We start from the raw sequence: 20,486 nt of genomic DNA, 5'->3' as shown, positions 1-20,486 counted from the left end.
ATTAAATTTCACCTCAACCATCAACCTAGCATACTCTAGTTTCTCTTTAGTGGTAGTAGCCCTATCTGTTTTGATAAGCCTACCCACAAGAGAAACAATCTTCGTTAGAGCATTCTGCCCCCAAAATTTCAGATCCAAATCAGGCAATCTGATCCAAAAAGGAATCTCAAATTGTTAAATCAAGCCCCGAGAACCATTGCTTCACGATGACAGGTTTCCTATCAAACAAGATAGGTCCCATACCCAAAGCCTTATCCTTCCCTTCTATAGTTTTGAATTGAAGCAAAAACACACCATTAGATCTCATTGAAACTCTATCCACCCCAAATTTTCCCCAAATTCTTCTCACAAAGCCATTCACAACATTATATGGTGGTTTCGAGCTCAAAACATAGCAAACTAGGGAAGAATTCCAAAACTCAACTTCTGGTTTAACATCATCAGCTGTAATTTGCAGTTTAGTAGATACATTTTCCCCAAAATTCGAATCATTTCTAACCTCATTACCCAATCTATCCCCACACAAATTCAACCCCTCATCTACCACATTGCGAAACAAATTATCCCTCTAAGAAGCTCTACTAGTAGAATTAGTAGAAGCAGATTGAAAAACAGGATTTCACATATATGTGATTTGCAAAACAGAGCATCGAGGATCTGGGTTTGCACAATTTGGGGAAAAATTGTGTGTACCAGCTCCAGAGCTCAAAGAAGCCTCAACAATCATTAATGGTGTAGGATTAACAAAGCTATAACTAGAATTATCAAAAGCAGAAGCTCAATTGAGCTCACCATCAACGGATTCGAGGAATAACGAATTACCTGAAGCCATTGTTTGAACTGTTCCTAGTGTTGAACACGCATCTCCTCAGTCACCTCCTGCACCGGTATCTCCTCCACCATTGAAGATTCCAGCCAGCTCTCCACCGAAACATCTTCCGATGCTATGCTCTACTCCTTCTTCTTGGTGTAGTTCCTAGTCATGGGTTTTGATTTTTGTTTTGATTTCTGCTTCTTAGATTTAGAGTTAGAATTCTTACTCCCCTTTGTTTTCTTACCCTTAGCCATGGCTCAATCCGAGGATTTTAAGGTTAAAAAATGGCGGGTTTCAAGCTTTTTCTCTCTAAGATTTTCTCTCTCTAAACTTGCACCGAACTTGCAACTTTTCATTCACCTTCCATCTTTGTCAGACCTTCATCACCACAGCAGCAGCTTCATCACCACCTTCAAAATCCATGATAATTATCCGAATAGATCGACATTGCGGTATCTTCAAAAGTATAACTTGCTGCATAAAAACCTTCACCACGCTCCTAAACAGTAAGTTGAAGCTGATATGTAAGGGAAAAGTGCTCCAGATTGAAACCCAAAAAATGTTCAGTAACATCATCAAGTTTGAATGCAAGGTTCACGATCAATTAAAGTGACAAGTTGAATAAACTTGCGTAATGAATTGATATTATAATTGAAATAAAATTACTCGTAGTTAATAAGAGATGAAAAGTCAAATAAAATAAATAGTATTAAAATCTAATATATATAAAACGAATGAGTGGAAATTCACAATTTATTTTAAAATAAAAGTATTAAATGATATACTACGTAAAATGAAAAAATTAATTAATTTTATCACATAATTACATAAAATATTTGTTTTAAATAATACAAACAAACCCTACAATGTACGAACTTCATCTAATTATTTATATGTTAACAATAAATTACGTGAAATTATTTATAATTGACAAATTACGTGAAATTATTTATAATTGACAAATTACGTGAAATTACGTATACATAATACTATATATATAAAAGCCCATGCGATGCATGGTTTTTAATATATAAATTTTCAAAAAATATATATTTTCTAGTTAGATTCTAATTTTTTTTATTTGATTCATTTTCGCTATTTAATAGTTTTAGAAAATAGAACCACATAACAAATCATTTAAATTGCTTTAATGTAATTTATAAATCCACCTTATTCGTTGTTGTTAGATATGTGACAATTTTTTTTAGGCAAAATTGGCCTCGACACTCTGAACTATGGCTTGGGTGCACCCAACACCTTGTACTTTACTTAGTTTTCAAAACACCACAAACTAATGATTTGGGTGCAAAGCGCACCTTTAGTGAGTTTTCCGGCCACCATACTCGCGCAGAGCCGGTAAAATTTTTCGATTTGCGTGCTGAAAAATGTCCCGTAAAGGTTTCGGGGGTCATTTTGACCCCTAAGGTTCCAAATTGAGCTCAAAATAAGCAAAAAAATAGGGATAGCGTAAATGACTCAATTTGACTTAAAAAACAATGACACGCAAATCGAGATATTTTATAACAAGCTATAAGAATCATGTACGTTATTTTTTTTTTGCTTGTTTCGAGCTCAATTTAGGTCCTTTAAGGGTTAAAATGACCCCCGAAACCTTTACGGGACATTTTTCGGCATGTAAATCGAAAAATAAAAATGTAATTCACCGACTCCGGTGAGAATGGTGGCCGGAAAACTCACTAAAGGTGCGCTTTGCACCCAAGTCATTAGTTTGTGGTGTTTTGGCCACTAAACAAAGTATAGGGTGCTGGGTGCACCCAAGCCACAGTTCAGAGTGTTGAGACCAATTTTGCCTTTTTTTTTTTTTATAAGAGTTAGTTACATTACAATTGAATTTATTAAATATAAATTAATTGTAAATATACTATCTTATTCATCACATATTAGGATAAAATATTTTAATGAGAAAAGATAATTTTTTAAATAATTTAAATCATAAATCACTATTTGTTGTTTTTGAAATTAATTTCTCAAATCTCATTCGGTAATTTTGCTTACGTGGCGATTGAATTTTTTTAATTCTAAAATAAAATACAAATATCTTTTTATTGCCGTGGTTGAGATAAGTCTCCTATTTATGAGGTGCGCCGAATGCTCCCAAAAAAATGCACATTTTTTATATTTATTGTAATCTCTTAATCTCTAACATTTTTTTTATACATATTTTTTTTCTTAAGTTTTTAAATTATTTGATTAATTTTACTATCTCATGCATTAGTTACTTATGTAGAACTTGGATTTATTAAATTGAAATAAATTATGAAAATATTATCTCATTAATCGGGTATATAAATAAAATCATTAATATCAAAAGATACTTTTTAGTTATTTAATAATTTAAATACTAATACAAAAAGATAATTTTTAGTTATTTAATAAATAATTTAAATCATAAATTACTATTTGTTGTTTTTTATCTACATGGTAGAAATTCTCAAATCCCATTCGTTACTTGTGCTTAGGTGGTGAATGAATTTTTTAATTCAAAAAAAAAATATAAATCTAATTTTTCATTAGTCAAAATAATACCTTTGCTTATGTGGCGCGCCAAATGCTCCCGAAAAATGTCTACTTTATTTATATATATACTAGTTTTGTGCCAGATGATGCCCGGATTGTAGAACAGTAAAAAAAAATTAACCCTTTTGATAATGTAGAACAGTAAAAAAAAGTTATAATATGATTAGCATTAAAAAATTAAATAATATTGAAACAATTTTCTAGTAAAAGCCCATAAAGTTCAAAGACCTTGCTAACATTGATTTGAATTCACTTCAAGATTCAATTCCCTTGTATTGTACAATTTTTGTTGTGTCCTAATTTTAGTAGTTTTTTTTTACTTCTTTAATTTCATTAACAAAATCACAAACATACTAAAAAATATTACAACCAAATATGAAGAATACCCGATTTAAAAGCTTTAATGGTCAATGGTAGACTAAAAAAAATTAATGATACATGGTCATATTTATAATTATAATTATGTGGTTATTCGTATAGGAGTAAAATTCTATTAATTATAATATGTGGTGTGTTGCTAAGTAAATTCTATTGTCAATAAAAAGATAAATTTTGTTCAATATAATTATAAATTATTTTATGTGTACTTTTTTATCCTAAACAAATCTATCCAATCTAATCTAACGTGGCATCTAATCTAATCGTAATAATACCTATTTGACGCTTATGTGACTCGATATTTGGCAAAAAAAACTGGAATGCCAAATGTCGATGTCTCGTGACCTGACTGCGAGACCGACTTTATTTATTAGTGACCACTTTTGTGCCCGAGCGATACCAGGATTGTTGATAAAATTTAGGATAAACTTTTTGGCTTGAATGTTAAATACAATCATATAATCCCTTTCGATAATGCAAAATATTTAGACATACGATATCATATCGCTTATTTATATAATAGTGTACTTTTTGTAGTTTTGTTTGTAAATAAATATATATGTTATTATTAACTTGAAATTATTTTATTGAACTTAGATTATTTTTACTGAATCAAAAGCATTTTTACCAAACTAAAATTATTTTTATTAAAACTTATTTTCACTGATTAAAACTTATTTTATTGATTTCTCTATTTATTTTTCAATAAATAAAATATATTATAAATGGATCTTATTTTAAAAAAAATTTAAAACGAATTTTAAGATGAAAATATAATCGAGTTATAGGATATTTATTAAAAGTTATGATTAAATTTGTATATATGAAATATTAGAAGTATATCGATAATAAAACTCTATATAATATTTTTATCTTAAAAAATCTATCCAAAATTATCTTATTTAGCATCATATGTGTCACAATAATACCTATTTGTCACCTACATGGCGCGACACTTGACGAAAAACTGGAATGCCAAGTGTCGCCGTCTCGTGGTCTGGTTACGAGACCGGCTTTATTTATTAGTGATATGATATGATATGATATTAGATTATTAGATTAGGCCTCTCTTTTCCCTCATCTTCATGTGTCCATGTTAAAAGAGCAGGGAACGTTGTAGCTCAACTCGTGGCAAGGTGGGAAACTAATGTAAATTAAAAAAAAATAAATATGAGATGAAATAAATAATGAATAGTGAATTTGGATGGGGCTTATGAGAGAAAATTTCCGCTTTAAAATAAGAAAAAAATAATTATGAGATGAAATAAATAATTAGGAGTAGGGAATTACTGAATTTGGGTAGGGCTTATGAGAGAAGAAATATATAAATTATTTTGTTGAAGTAAGAAAGATATAAAATTAAAAAATATATTTTTTTTAGGTAAAAAAAACACGTAAAAAAACTATAGGGAGAGATTGTTATATACACTCGGGTGCACGGTAGCATTTTGTACTTATTTTGATGATTGATTTCATTTAATCATCAAATGAAGAATATAAACTAACTTTGCATTAATTGGGTGCACGACTACACGGTACACCCGTGTGTATAAAATATTTTAAGGGAGTAACTATTTGCATTTAAAAAAAAAAAAAAGTATATTAGTATCGTGTATCCATTCCGCCGGAGACGAACTGATCACTACGCCGTGCTATTCGAGATCCAATTCAACTGAAGGACTCGAGGGAAAGACAACGATAATCGGACGATATGGGTGAAGACGAACACAACGCAAAATCATCGACAACGAAAACGAAGGAGATAAAGAGATTCTGGGAATGGGCAATTGCAGCAATCATCTTCAGACTCATACTCATCTTCGTCTTCCCAGATAACCTCTCTCAGTTAGCTTCTCGCCCTGAAGTCTCCACCCCTGTTACTTCCCTTCGTCGCCGTAATCTCTCTTTCTCTCTTTCAGCTGAAATCCCACTTAGTTTGCATGTTTAATTGCTCACCCTTTTTGTTATTTTGATTTGAATTTTTGACAGTTGCTGAGGGTTATTGGTTAAAGAAGCAGGCATCAATTTCACCTTATGCTGGTTTGTTTTCTGAAAAAAAATCCCAATTTTTGTTTTGTTTGATCAATTTATTTTGATTTTGAAATGGGGTTTTCTTAATTTGGTCAATCTTATGTGGGAATTTTGCAGGATCTATGTATCATGGTTCTCCATTGTTGCTTTCTGTGCTTGGCCCTTTAACTGTTCAAAAGTAAAGTATTCATGACTTTGTTTTGTATTGGTGATTGTGAGTATTAGTTTCATTAAATTGTAGCTAATTTGATTATATTTTGTTGCAACGTGAGCAGAATTGACGGGCTACCAAGCCACATTTTGTGCAGGTAAATCTTTCCTTCAACCTCCTCTGATAGTGGATTACCATATGCTCGGTATTATTGTTATTGTTTACCATTAAAGTTTCATGCTTTCCATCAGTAGATTTCCGTGTTAGTATTTATTTGATGGTATTGCTTTATGCTGATCATAGATGTTGATTTTAGTTAGTGAGTTTTGATAATATTTGACCTGCAATTAATTACTGAACACTGAAAATGTGTTTTTATGTCATTTCTTTTGTTAACTTGTGCTTATTTGTACTCCTTCCGTCCCTAAAAGAACGACCTTTTGGGGAGTTTTCACGGGTATTAAGAAACTTAAGTTGGAAGTATAAGAGTGTAAGAGAAAACTAATAAAAGTAAATTGAAAAGGGAAATTTACATGGGATTTGCAAAAAAGTAGAGAGAGAAAGTAATAAAAGTACATAGAAAGAACAAAATTTGCATGGGGAAGCTAATTTTGCACAAATATTATTGCAAATTAGAGGGTATTTAAATGCAAATGGGATGAACATTTTGGGACTAAAATTTGGCCAAAAGGGTCCTTCTTTTAGGGACGGAGGGAGTAATTGATACTTTGCCACTCCTTTGTCCAAAAATTGTTGCCACATTACCCAAACCATTTTGTGTTTCCACTAAAAAAACACTTAGCAACATTCGTGTCTGCCCTGTCCTCTTCATTCACTCCAAATGACTATGAGAAATTCAACTGTGATTTATTAATAATGAACAATTTCCGACTCTTCCAAAAAAGTAATGTGACAATCACTTCTTAATGAAGAACCTGATGAAGAAATAAGTAGTTACTATGCATTTTAGAGACTTGCTCTGAATAACTTTTGGGAATGTGATGTTCTGTCAGATCATGCAAATTTTTTGTAAGGCACATTTTTTGCCTCTTTCTTCCCTGTTATATCCTTGGATTTGGGGATTCAAAGTAATTGTCATTGGTTTGTTTTCTATCTACTTACTGTGAAATCATTTGGATCAACGTGCTCTTGTGTTTTGTGCTAATGCTTTTACATAAAGTACTAGACTATTTTGGATTTTTTCAATCAGCCAAGAATCCAACTTAAATAGAAAAAAGATTTTCCGTGGTCAATATCAACACTTGGATATAGTTTGCTTTTTGTGATTGCAGATTTTATTGCTGCATTGCTTCTCCGAGCAACTGGCCAGAAGCTTAAATCAGCATATAGTCAGAGTTTGAAAGCTCTAAGCCTTGAAAAAATATTGGGAACCTCAGGTAATTTTCAATGTCAAAAAGGATTAGTCTCTAGTGTCTTGATAAAATATATTTATATGAATTTTGTATATATAATCTTGAATGCGGGTTTGTTGGCCAGTGCACTAAGTCTTTTAATTATGATATACTTAATTAATTTCAAGGTTTTTGATTGTTGAGATCTTGTTATATACTTGTATCAATAAGATAAATTACGAGTCGTACTCCGTATAGATTTGAGAACATATGGGTTCATCACTACAATTTAAGAATTGAATTTAAGATTGGTGGAATGTAATTTCTGTTTAGAGGTGGAGTGGGTTTAAATGATGCAAAATTTAAGGATCAGTTGGACTTTGAAAATTTGAAGACGTTTGGTGGTATTGTGTTGAGGAAGAGAGGTTATTTTGGGTTGATGCCTACATTGGTTAGGCAAAATAGCGAGTTAAAGCTTCGAAGAGAAAATATAAAAAGTGAATTAGAATATGTATTGCTTAAAAAGAAATTAAGGGGCGAAACTGCAAAAGAGAGGAACGACAGATCGAATTTGCTTATCAAGGTTGCTTATGAGAGAAGGAGAAGATGTATTAAAGAGGTTAAAGTTGAGTGGGTGGGGAATATGTTAGGGATCAAGATTTTATTGTTGAGGAGATTTCTTCTATCGATGATCCTTATTAAGGAAGAGGCGATTGATCATTCTATTGTTAATGGGCTTGAAATAAGATCATATTCCCTAGAATGATAAAGTTGGGATGTTGTTGATGAGCTCAAGAGTAATGTCTTTAATATGAAGCTTGATAAGCTAAGATGTTGTTAGAAATGGTTTATTTGAGGTGTGCTATGAGATTTTTAAAGACTGAATTAGTATGTAAGATTATAATCACTACCTTTGTTACTCTTATAATAAAACGGTTATTGAGTTTGAAGGTTTCATGTCTACTCACTTGTGTTTACAAAATATTCTGGCTAAGGTTGTCTCTCAACGATTAAGTGTGATCTTACCTAGCATGATTTCCTGAAACCAATGTACTTTTGTTGGGGGCAGTGAAATTTTGAGTTCAACATAGGTAACTAATGAAGTGATTGACAATTGTCATAGAGGTGGGCAATCACTTGTTTTCATTTAGCTTGTGATAAGGTTGCTTGAAAATTTTGGATGAATGATACAAGGTTTTGGTCCTAGGTGGAAGGGATGGCTTCGAGGGTGTCTTTCTTGTGTGAGTTATTCATTTTTAGTACTTCCTTGGTTCACATGGGTGTTAATTTCCCATGGAAAGTTTCAATTCACATGAATTAACTTTCCTTGTGAACTTCTTAGTAAATAACATATGTTAGGTCTACATTTTGGCATTTGCACTTCATGCGAATATCAACTTACTAAAGGGAGGGTAGGTAAGCCACTTCCCATGTTTCATGGGAATTCAACTTCTTAAAAGAGTTCCACTTCTTCCATTTTGCCCATTTATGCCAAACACAACTTGTCATGTATACAATTCATATTAAGTCTTACTTTCCCTTTTAAATGAATAAGCACATGATGAATGTGAGGCCTAAAAGGTGGTTTGGTTTGACATGGTGTTCCTCTTTCACCATCTATATATATTTTTTTATGGTGGTATATATAAAGTAGGATGCTTTGAGGCAGAAGAGTTAGGTTTCTTAAAAGGTTTTCTTTGGAAGGCGTATGGTTGTGGATGATTTTATCTTTTTCTTTCTTGATGCAATTAATAATCACTATCCGGCTATCCGCATCTTAGGCTCACTTTACTTCAACTTATATTGTTTGAAATTATATTATTTGAACTTATCTTAACTTATTCAATTAAGAGAACTTATTTTCAATATTGTAGAACTTATATATGAGTGTATCCAAACATATTTTCAGTGTAGTAGAACTTATTCTATCTAAACTTATTTGAACTTTCTTTGTCTGAAATAAGACAATAATTTTTAGTAAGGCGAAACAATGCTTCTAAATGGATAGTCTATGAACTTGATATTGTATGAAGCTCTTTTTCCTCATGTGTGTTTGGTATGTCCTGCTAGCGAGGAGACAAGGAATAATTTGCATTGTCCCATAGTAATGTTACTTTGGCATAGATTGTTTGGTATCGCTAGGATTCATTGGATTGCTCATTTTAGCTTATGTGCAGATTCATTATATGAATTTTGTTTGGAGGAAACAGGAAAGGGTATAAGATTCTATTGTAGGTTGCTCTCTCTCTCTCTCTCTCTCTCTCTCTCTCTCTCTCTCTCTCTCTCTCTCTCTCTCTCTCTATCTTTTGGGCTATTTTGTGGGACAATGTGGGTGCTTTATTGATGTTTAGTGAAATTGTAGTTTTCCTTTTCTCGTGCCTTGATTTTGGTGGACATTTGGAGTTCCCTATAAAATGAAGTTTATCTTTCAAGTAACAAAAAATAATGAAAGATTGTGTTTGGGAACCTACATTTGTTTTTAATGTATGAATTTCAAATTCTGATATTTTAATCCTATTATTGTGCTTGGGAAATACAAAGAATTTCTTTATTTACTTGAAAATTTTCTAAAATATCTGGATAAATGGAGAAAACAAAGATATGTACAGAAATTGAATTAAATATCTGAAGCAGTGTTACACTGTTACCAAAAGAGGAGGGAGAAAGCAAATATAAGAAACTGGTGGAGGCATAAATTGTGGAGGTGCAAAATTGGAATCAAAACTACAGAGAAAGAACAAGAAAAATTGAAGCTTTTCTTCTGTTTTTACCGTCAATCAAAAGTCTGCAATCAGGGGAGTAAGAAGTAGGATCTAAGTCATGGGCTTCCTTTAATCTGTGGAAAATTACAGGGTTTTACTTTCACATGGGTTTTGAAATTCTCTCAATTTGGGTCTTTCTTATTTGTCATGGAATTGAGAGAATTGGGCTGCATTTAGTTTTCCCATGCATTTATTAACATTCTGAGTTCAAAGAAGTGGTTAATGAGAGTACAGCTCTGTAGAAGCAATCTAAAGCAATCTGATTAGCAAATACATCTAGCATTTCATTTTATGGCCCATGGGGAGAAAGTGGGGCTTCAGAGCAAGGGGTTATATGAGCTAGTTCTAGTTGCCACCTGAGGAGTTTTGAGGTGGAAACATTTAGAAGAGCATTCAAATTCGATCTACCAAATTTTATTTGTGGACATTTTTTATCTTCTTTGAATCCTTAGGAGCTAAGTGCTTGTCGAGCTGTGATGCTGGTAAAAGTGGTAATTTCCCATCCAGCTTCAAGAGATAGACAAAAAAGAGAGGATTTGATTGTGGCGGTGGCTATAAACACTGGTAGTGGTGGTTATTACTGGTGGTGACAGACCTTGTTGTGGAGTCGGTCATGATGAAGATTAAAGGACAAGGTAGTAGAAGTAGATGAAGGCTTGGATTGTTAATGAGCTGGTGAAATGTTAAAAGCATAATTGATCTCTGTATTACTATACGTATAACATATCTTATGAATTTATGCATTCGGACAACCTTGTCTAATCTGAACTTTATTGAGCCTGGACATGATGTGCAATGCCATTAACTGAGGTAGTCATTAAGCTTGTCTTATCTCATCTTAGTTATCCCTTGCACAAGCTCACTGAGTGATGCCTTGACATATATGAAATTAAAGAGTAAGGTAAATGCAGTGCAGTCAATGCCACTTTTAAGTTCATTAGAGAATAAAATTAAAGAGTATGCAAGTAATCTGCAACCATGTTATTCCCTATCCCAATTGGTGTGCTAAAAAGTAAAAACATCTGAGCAGCTTGTCTATGTTGCATGGATTCTCCTATTCTTAAAGCCTTAAGGGTGTATATAAACTAGATACTTGAGTCTGTCATTTGATGAGATGTTCTTCCCTGATTAAATTGATATCGTACCCCTGATTAAATTGATATTGTACTGTGATCAAGAGGGCAAAAGGTTGCAGCTTCCTGCAACAGTTTGTTTTCAGGAAAAGCTTCTCTATGATGGTGTTGTTGCAATTCCTGTGGTTTAATTGTGGGTAAGTGGGGAATTCTATTCCAACACAAACATACATGTATAAATTAGAATTAGAGTAATCTGAGTTATAATGACTAGAGTTTGACCAAGCATTTCTCTCTTCCCTATGCTATGTGCCATTGGATCTATAAAGTGGAGGTTGTTGTATTAGTTATATATTAAGTTTTTAGCCGGAAAGGATAGACTTCATGACCTCATTATTTGTTTGTCTTATTGTAACTCGTAATTTAAAAAATCTGTATTCTTTTCCTTGTCTAACTGTAAGAAGTCCATTAGACATAATAAGATGGTCAAGACAATGGAGACTACTTCATCCCCTTTAACTAAAATGGGATTATCCTAGCCAAATCAGGGGTTCTGGTTCTTTTTTCATTTGGAATCGGTTGTATCCTTGTAGGCAAGGAGGGATCAAACCCCCAACTTTTCTCTTTTGTTTACATGTAAAATTATCATTCTGTGATTTGTCTTTACATTACCATACCTCAGTGAGCAGTGAACTAACTAAATGTAAACTTGTTTATCTTTCAGAAATTTATGCTTCTGGGGATATTTCAGCTCTATTTTACCTATGGAATCCTTTGACGATTCTTACATGTGTGGGATCTTCGACATCTCCCATTGAGAACTTCCTTGTGATTTTGTCTATTTATGGAGCATGTATGCGTAAGACGCCAACCATTTTATCCTATACAAGTTGTTTGTCTTTTTTTTCTTATTTATGCAGTAGATTGCTATATTGGCCCTGAAGCCCCACCGATTGTAATTTTGCATAAATATGTGATTTGATAATATTGCCTTATTTGTAAACCTACTCACATGTTAATTGTTGTAATCTTGTGGTTCACTGTCATCCTTGCACTTCGGACTATTGACCTCTGCATTATTTAGACTCGGGTGTGCAAGTATATATATGTGCTTTTAGTGCCAAATGAAACATTTGAGTGTTCACGCAAATGTAGGAGTGTCAAGTATCTAACATGGGTACCCAAATACCCAAGGTAGAAGGAAGAATTTGATTTAATTAACCATTGAATTTAATCTTTCTTTGCCTGGCTCTATACCCTACATCTCTATCGTCTATCCTTATTTCATCTTACTTGTATGTTCTTTACTTGGGACAATTATAGGATATTTTTTATAGACCTCAAAATCTTCAAATTTTTTTTTTTTTTTTTTTGTGGTATCTCTTTCTTGGTGATTCCATTAGTGTTGAACATGGTGAAAAAATTGATGCAGGATTAATACCACTGGCTGCCGTTGGATGGGTATTGGCAACTCATATATCACTATATCCAGCAGTTCTTATTATACCGGTATTATCTTTTTCTTTGACCTTGACTCCTCGGCTATCTCTGTGTTAGAAGCAAACATGATTCACTTCTTTGGGGATCATTTATTTAAAATTTCAAGTAAGTGAGCATATATGTATTCTAGGTGATCCTCTTGCTAGGCTACGGTCCAGATGCTCCTCCGAAGAAATTGTTCTTGCAGAAGCTTTCCAGAGACAGTGCAAAAAATTCTGGTGATAGTAGCTTGCAGCATGTCAAACTAAAATCTGGTTCAGCATTACCTTCTTTTACATGGAAGCCAGTAATTTTGTTCCTGTTATGGGCGTCAGCTTGGTCAGTATATATTCTGGTTTTGTGTGGAATCTCTGTCGGACTGAATGGTGGTTTACAAGAGATGTTTAAAAGGTAGCTAAAAGTAAATGAGTTTTCTATCATTAAGAGTGCAAGAAACAATTTCTATTCAGTTATAAGAATGAGGCTATGAGATCCTCTTTGTATTTGTATGGGAAAGCATGTATACATGTGTCACCCATCTGCCCTAGGCTGGAACTGTTACAGAGAGGCATTAGGGCAATGGTATTATATGCTATGGTACTTTTTACCAGTAAGAGTCTCATTTAGATTATTTTTTTTCTTCTTTTCCCTTCTAATATGATGACCAATTCCCTTGATAAGTCTCCTTTCTGTTCAAGTGTGCCCTTTCAAACTATTAGTCAACTTATCTTTGGGACACAAAAATCCTTGCAACTGTAAGGATGAGGCTAAAAGATCCTCTCTGTAATTGTATGGGAAAGCCTGTATATATATGTACCTCATCCTGCCCTAGGCAGAAACCTTTACTGAGGCATTGGAGGAATGGTATTATGTGTTATGGCATCTATACCAGTAATAACTAATAATGCATTCATCACCCACACCCCCCCCCTTCCACACAACAAACTTGGGTTATTTTGCGATTGTAGTGTGCCTTTAAGATTGGAAGAATATTTTTAATATAGGACAGCAATTAGACCGACATTACCATATGGGTCAGAATATTGGGCATTTAGGAAGGATAATATTCATATGTGTATGTTGAGATAGATGCGCGGGAACACTTTGAAGGATAGAATTAACCATTAGGAATGAGATTCAAAGGAAAGTTGGAGTTACAGATATTGAGGATAAAATAAGAGAAAATTGGCTGCCATGTGAGACTTCGACTAGAGGGTGCACTGGTTAGGAAGACGGAAACTTCAAACGAAGCCATGAATGGCCAAAAAGTACTAAAAGAAAAGGAGTTAAGAATGACAGATATACAGTGGGATTAGAGTGTGTAGCACTAGATGGAAGCAAATGGAGAAAGAGGGTTCTTCGTGGTTGACCATGATTAGTGAATTTTTTGCTTCATGTAGTCGACCTAAAGATTGCTTTGGGCCGGGCCAGACTGAGGCATGTCACAACTTAGCACAAAATAAAATGCACAACATGGGCACAGTGTAGGCACGTTACTGTGTGTACCGGGCCATGGGCCAGAGTGGGCCGCCTTTATTTGGAATAAACACAATTAGGCACGGCATAGCATGACAAAGCACGCTAAAATTAGGAAATTTGGCTTAGGCACGCAAGCATGGAACGGTGGCACATGGGCTTGGGCTGTGCATGGGCCAACCTTTTGGGATAAGACTTTGGTTTTGTTTTAAAATCTGCCTTTTCCAACTATTAACTGAAGCGAACATGAGAGACAATGTTGAATATTGTTTTTCCCTTGAAAATTAAAAACCAATAAATGCTGCATATTGTTTTAGTTGATTAACGTGGTGATTTAATATTTATGATCCTTGCTTTCATACATTTCGACAAAGCTGAATATTCTTAGAATTTTTTTTGCAGTCACTTTTGCAAACAAATTCATTTTTTTTTTAATAGAAATGACTTCCTATTGTGACAAGTTTACTTCAAGATCACTACTACTTGCTGGGTTTTGGTCTAAACGCGAAGTACCAGTAAGACCTCTCTAGTGTCATGCTTGAGCAACATGTGCACTTTTAAAATCTACAGTGGTCACTCACCACTCTTGCCTCCGACTTAGGTGTGATATGTATGCTTTTAAATCACTTTATATTTGGTATATGTCAAATTGGTAGAATGGATGTCTAAGGGTCCTTTATTAATCTATGTTTTAAAGCCTATTACTATTAATTTTCCCCACTAATCTTAATCTTTGTGCAAATCTGACTGGGACAAACTCTGTCGAACAGTGGGAAGAATGTTAGACTGTTACTTATTTTCTTGAACTGTAATTTGATGCAATGTGTTTTATAAAAAGGGTTATAGCCACATGGTGGTTTGACTTGTTTGAGTATTTCTGCAGGACCTATGGGTTTATTCTGACAGTGGAAGATTTGTCTCCAAATATAGGTGTTTTATGGTGAGTGACAGTTGGGGAGGTACAGGGGTAGTGTTCAGCTGATTTTTAAGGTCTTGGTGTGACAATGCTAATCTGATTGATATGCTAACTGCAGGTACTTCTTTGCAGAGGTTTTTGATTTTTTCAGAAATTTTTTCCTCCTAGTGATCCACATGAACATTCTCTTCATGATATTGCCTTTGGCCATACGGATGAAACATCGGCCTTGTTTCTTGGCTTTTGTCTATGTTGCAATATGTTCAATGCTGAAGACTTATCCATCAGTAAGTAACCCATCTTTAATTAACTTTAGTGCTTTTCTCAAGTAACCCATCTTTAATTGATAAGCTTTAAATTGTTAAATATTTGGTGTTTGTTCAGGTGTGGCAAAAAATGTCTGTCATGTGCTTATTGTCGAACTTTTTGAATGATATGTCTAATCAAAGTCAAAAACTTGCATGCTGTGATATCAGATATAGCTTTTGTGATCATACTGTCTGGACATCTGTTTAGAATTTTTGTTTGCGACTCTAGGTTCAACCATAAGTAGATTTGCAGAATATCTGTATAGAAATGCGGCTGACCTTATAATTGCAATGTGATGAAGAGTATTTTCGTTTTGCTGGGTTTGATGTGCTTCAACTTGAATATTGTATAGGAAAGGTCAGTTAAATCCTGTTAATCGACTTAGATAGAGACCATTCAAGGTTCTGCAATTACGATTTCAGCTGAATGAAGACTTTTTATCCATTATTTCATAACATGCGACCAATTTATTTTGGAGTTAAAAAAACATGTTCATATTTTATTACCATGCTAATGTGCTATATATTATGTCTAAATCCTGAGGTCCTGAAGAATCTTCATTGTAACTTTGTACAGCAAGTCTTTGATTTCCAATGCCCTTATAATAGTTACAGTGCTGAAAGGTTTCATGTCTGTCAATGTAATAAATGGATGCTTTTTGAGCTGGGTGATAGCCAGTTAGCTAATTTGGCTGAACAGTAAAAGTAAAAAAATTCTTTTGTACCATTACTCTGGAATGAAGTTGGTCCGTTAGACCTGTCAAAATGGATTATACGTAGTACTATATAGTATATTTTGTTCACTTGACCTTGAAGAAAGTCATATTGAGAATTTGATGGAGAAGAAATGGTAAACACAAGCTTGGTGTCGATTTATTGAAGACAAGACCTAGAATGACACGTCAATTTCAATTTAACTGTCATATCATAAGAACTACTTTTTTTCTTTTTTTTTTTAAAATAGATATTTGTTCAGACATGATATTAGTCCCACTATCATACTATGTGTACCTAATGTTTCCTACACCGTTTTATTTCTTGTTTGATATTGTTCAGGTTGCAGATTCCGCACTGTATCTTGGTTTGTTTGGCTTGTTTATCAATCAATTAGCAGGTAAGTCCATAAATTTGTTAATTATTCTTCTCTTAATATAAGTGGACGTGAATTATTAAATTGTTTCATGTTTTTTTTTTTTTTTTTTTTTTTTGCAGATATGCATTTCTCTTTTGTCCTCTTCTGTGGGTATGTTGGTGTTAATCTCCTGAGTCCTGTTATGCACAATCTTTGGATATGGAGGGTATGCTGTCTTTTTTTTTTTTTTTTTTTTTTTTAACTTACCTCTTGATGCTATCGACTACCTTAGTGTGAGAGTAGTTTTATAATTACTGGATCGTTCTGACAGGGAACTGGGAATGCAAACTTCTACTATGCAACTGCGATAGCTTATGCTGCTCTCCAGGTTTGCTTCCTTGATTGTGACACCTCTGCTACCCCCCTCCCCCCCTCCCCCCTCTTTCCCCCCATTTTAATTGAATTCTTGGAGCCCAATGTTTCTGATATAAGCAAAGGGATGCCCCTATGGCTTATGTCTATTGTGCAACATTGAGTAACTTTAATTTTTTTGTCAAACTATGATCTTTTCTTGAATATATGAATGAATTACAACATATTGAGCCTTTAATGCCCTTCTTATTTCTAAATCATTCCCAAAGTAATATTCTTTAACCATCAGTTGATTATCAATTTAGACTTTCAGAGTGGATTGAAATTGGCAATACAATTAACAACACAAAATTAATTGCAAGCCTGTGTTATAAACTGATCATGTCCTCCGACTCCTCTGTAGTGTGCCTTGAAGTATGTACTCAGAACATGTTGCTTCTAGTTGTCATTCTATTAAACATTTTGAATGCTTGTTTAAATGGATAGTAGGTTCAAGTGCATACTAGGTGGTTTTAACTGTTTACTTGTTTTAGTCGTGTGCATTTGTCTTAATGTTATGTTAGTGTTGTGGCCTATGGGAACAGTCACTTTCCATTCTAGCCAAGTGCCTCTGATATTTTTTTTTTTATTTACATCCTTTCGTCCAGACTCCTGATGATAGAACCTAGCCAATCTAATTATTCCCGAGATGATTCTAAATATCTTGTTTTGTTGTTTCAGATCGTATTGGTGGTTGATAGTGCAAGTGCAATGCTTAACCATGACAGATGGTTGGGTAAGTTGATTACTACCAAAAGTTGAGTTGCAAAGTCATCCGAATGTCGTTCCAACTTCACCAAATGGTTTGGTTATGGCGGTGCTTTAAAGGCCGATGTTGTACAGAGCTCAACAGTCACGTTGACCATCTTTAATCATCAGGCGACGGTTCCAAAAGCAATGTCTGTGAAAATTTGGAAGGTATTCCGCTTTGGTGGTTGCATTCTTGGTCATCCTTAGGGACTAGGGAGAATCTTTGTTGTAACCATTGAGAAATTCGGTAATTTTTTGGCGTTAGAGCAGTAGCGTTCCTCACTGATTAGATATTTATATTTGCAGGCAATCACGATCTAAGATTAGCTGGTAGGGTAAAAGAATTTTATCTTATTCTGATTTACTCGAGATTTTTTCTTTCATTTAGGTTTGCTTCCGAATTTGTAATATTTTGATTTGATGAGCGTTCTTTTGAATAGCCTACACTTTCTCCATCTTAATTTAGATGTCATATTGCTTAATATTGTGGATACTGGAAATGGCTTTGATCCAATACTGCTTTGCCGATAGGCTTCTAAGTGGTGTGTAACACAAGCAGCAAGTGCAATAAGGCACACTTCTTGAACTGAAATATCTGCATCAAGTTTTGCTATTATGGAATTAAATACATTGTGAATTAATTCTCCCACCCTGCTTAAAAGTATGATGCAAATAACCCAACTGATGAACTGTATGATCTTATATACGACCATCGGACAGTCTGACCATGCTCACAAGCTTTTTAGCTTGGCCTAGATTTGGCCGTGACAAGCTCAAGCCTCAAATTGCTACTTCCTACTGGAGTTCAAGTGTGACCATACGCAAGGCTTGCCATCTTAGCAAGATCTAGTTGCAAAAGAATCAAATCCAGTTTTCCTCTATTCAAGCTAAGCTTGGTAAGGATTATAATTGTTGGAGATAGCTTGTGCTCGGACAAGCTTTTTAAATTTCTTGTTCATGCTTGGCTTTTTTTGAGCAGTTCACAAATGTGCACAGTGCGCATTGCATTTTAAGTTTAAGCCAAAGCTTTAACAAGTTTAAATCGAACTTGATAAACAAGTGGGCCTTAAGAATAGAGGTGTTAATTCAGGTGTCTGGGTCGGTTCGGCAAGGTTGGGTTGGATCTACTTTCAAATTTGAGTATGCATAATTATTGTGTCCAATTCAGATCGGGTTTTGTTTGGGTTATATTCATATCGAGTCAGTTTTTAACACCTCTACTCAAAAAAAGTTATCGAACCATGGAAATCCTTAGGTAAAGCATGATTTTAGGGAAATTCTTTTAATATTGATTAAAATAATGAGCCTTGAGTTACCCTTACAAAAAATCTTATATGGTGTACTTTTTATGTATCCATTTAATCTAATAATTCATATTCTTTTATTTATCTTTTTATAAAACCTATGATCAAAATTTTTTGTGTTCATTATACAATACAACTTTTAAGTTACAATTTCCCGTAAAGATATGCAAGCGTTTAGATTGTTATTAAAATGCAAGATTTTTTTGAGCTTAATGTCACGTGCTGACTAATCCCCCTAGTCTTATGCACGCTAGCCTACTAACTTCCCTCCCTCGGATGCTAGTCAAGGCTTAACCCCGAAATGCTTCAAGCAAGAGTGTGCAACGAAAGTTAAGGAATGTTGAGAACACAAGAGGATATAAATATTTTGAATGCTTTGATAGCTTGAGAGAGAGTGTTTACAAGTATTTTCTGAGATGCCTCCAAATGAAGGTCAAGTCCCCTATTTATAGTGTTCTAAGCATGGCCTAGAACCTTCACTAACCTCCTCAAATGGAGGGTTCTAGATCTAATCCTTTTCTAGAGTATTCTATACATTTCTTTAGTACATTCCCTCTATGTACATGGCTCTAGAATTATCTACACAACTCTAGAATTTACAGATGATTCAAGGATGTCCTAGGAGGTTCTAGAAGCTTCCGGATGCATCTCGAGTCTCCTTGAGTATTCTGGAACCTTCCGGACTTCTCCTTCAAAATCTAACACCACCATGATGTTTATTGGGCCTAAAAATGGTGGACCCCCAAATTTGGGCTCCATCGGACTTCATTTGGGTCCCCAAATAGCCCATTATTGTGTTACTGTCACTTGGGTGTTCACTAGGGTGACAGCACTGGAGCAATATAAAGCTCTATAGGGGGAGGGTGTCTCTGGCCTAGCCAGCGCGCACCAAGGGCATTCCCCCTAGCCACGATTGTTGCCTACCGTCCAATGGCCCTAGTGAGGGGTGGAATGTGTGGGTCGTGACATGCTCCCCCACCTAAGTCTTGACGCCCTCGTCAAGATCCCGACTCGAACGCCTCGATCTTGTCCGCAAATTGCCACAAATCTTCTTCTTTTCCCACGAGGCCTCGCTGTCCGGCAGACCCTTCCAACGAACAAAGTATTCATTGTAGCTTGGCACACCTCGACGCCTTATGACTCTCTTTGCCTCGATGCTCTCGATGTCCCTTTCAAACGATGCTACCACGGCCGTAGGTGCCCGTTGTGATTTTCCCCTGGTCTGATCCTCCAGATCGGCATGGTAAGGCTTCAACATGCTAACATGGAACACCGGATGTATTTTCAGCTTGGGAGGTAGCTCAAGCTTATAGGAAACTTTCCCGACCATCCTAATGATCGGGAATGGCCCTTCATACTTCCACACTAGCCCCTTATGCACCTTGCGGAAGACTTTGAATTGGTGCGGCAAGAGCTTCACCATGACTAGGTCGCCTTCTTGAAACTCCAATGGGCGCCTGTTTTTGTCTGCCCACTTCTTCATCTTCTTAGCGGCCTTATTCAAGTAAGCCTTGGTGATGTCGAGCTGCTCGTGCCATCCCTTAGCTAATCTGTAGGCAGCGGGACTGCTACCCGTGTAGCCCGATACAACTGCTTGTGGAGTCAAGGGTTGTTGACCCATGACTATCTCAAAGGGGCTTTGCTGGGTTGCCTCAGACCGCTGCACATTAA

At 34.9% G+C, this 20,486-nt stretch overlaps 1 protein-coding gene across 1 annotated transcript; it reads left to right on the top strand.

Moving 5' to 3' along the window:
• The first annotated feature begins 5,207 nt into the window (after nucleotides 1-5,207).
• LOC110719496 (phosphatidylinositol glycan anchor biosynthesis class U protein-like) lies at nucleotides 5,208-17,957 on the top strand. Its single transcript, XM_021898452.1, has 14 exons — nucleotides 5,208-5,625; nucleotides 5,720-5,770; nucleotides 5,879-5,939; nucleotides 6,037-6,069; nucleotides 7,185-7,309; nucleotides 11,824-11,958; nucleotides 12,532-12,608; nucleotides 12,730-12,989; nucleotides 14,938-14,994; nucleotides 15,089-15,257; nucleotides 16,335-16,392; nucleotides 16,491-16,576; nucleotides 16,682-16,738; nucleotides 17,443-17,957. Exons 1-14 carry the CDS (start codon nucleotides 5,442-5,444, stop codon nucleotides 17,521-17,523), a joined length of 1,434 nt encoding a protein of 477 aa, XP_021754144.1. The 5' UTR covers nucleotides 5,208-5,441; the 3' UTR covers nucleotides 17,524-17,957.
• The last annotated feature ends 2,529 nt before the right edge of the window (nucleotides 17,958-20,486 follow it).

Source organism: Chenopodium quinoa, unplaced genomic scaffold, assembly GCF_001683475.1.
Source record: "Chenopodium quinoa cultivar QQ74 unplaced genomic scaffold, ASM168347v1, whole genome shotgun sequence".
Taxonomy (NCBI): domain Eukaryota; kingdom Viridiplantae; phylum Streptophyta; class Magnoliopsida; order Caryophyllales; family Amaranthaceae; genus Chenopodium; species Chenopodium quinoa.
The sequence above is the reverse complement of the archived record's forward strand: the minus strand, read 5'-3'. Positions and strand labels throughout refer to the sequence as shown.

Coding starts and splice junctions, on each gene's coding strand:
- LOC110719496 (XM_021898452.1), top strand. CDS start 5,442: ATGGGTGAAGACGAACACAACGCAAAATCATCGACAACGAAAACGAAG. Junction 5,626..5,719: donor TGTTACTTCCCTTCGTCGCC/GTAATCTCTCTT, acceptor AATTTTTGACAG/TTGCTGAGGGTTATTGGTTA. Junction 5,771..5,878: donor ATCAATTTCACCTTATGCTG/GTTTGTTTTCTG, acceptor GGAATTTTGCAG/GATCTATGTATCATGGTTCT.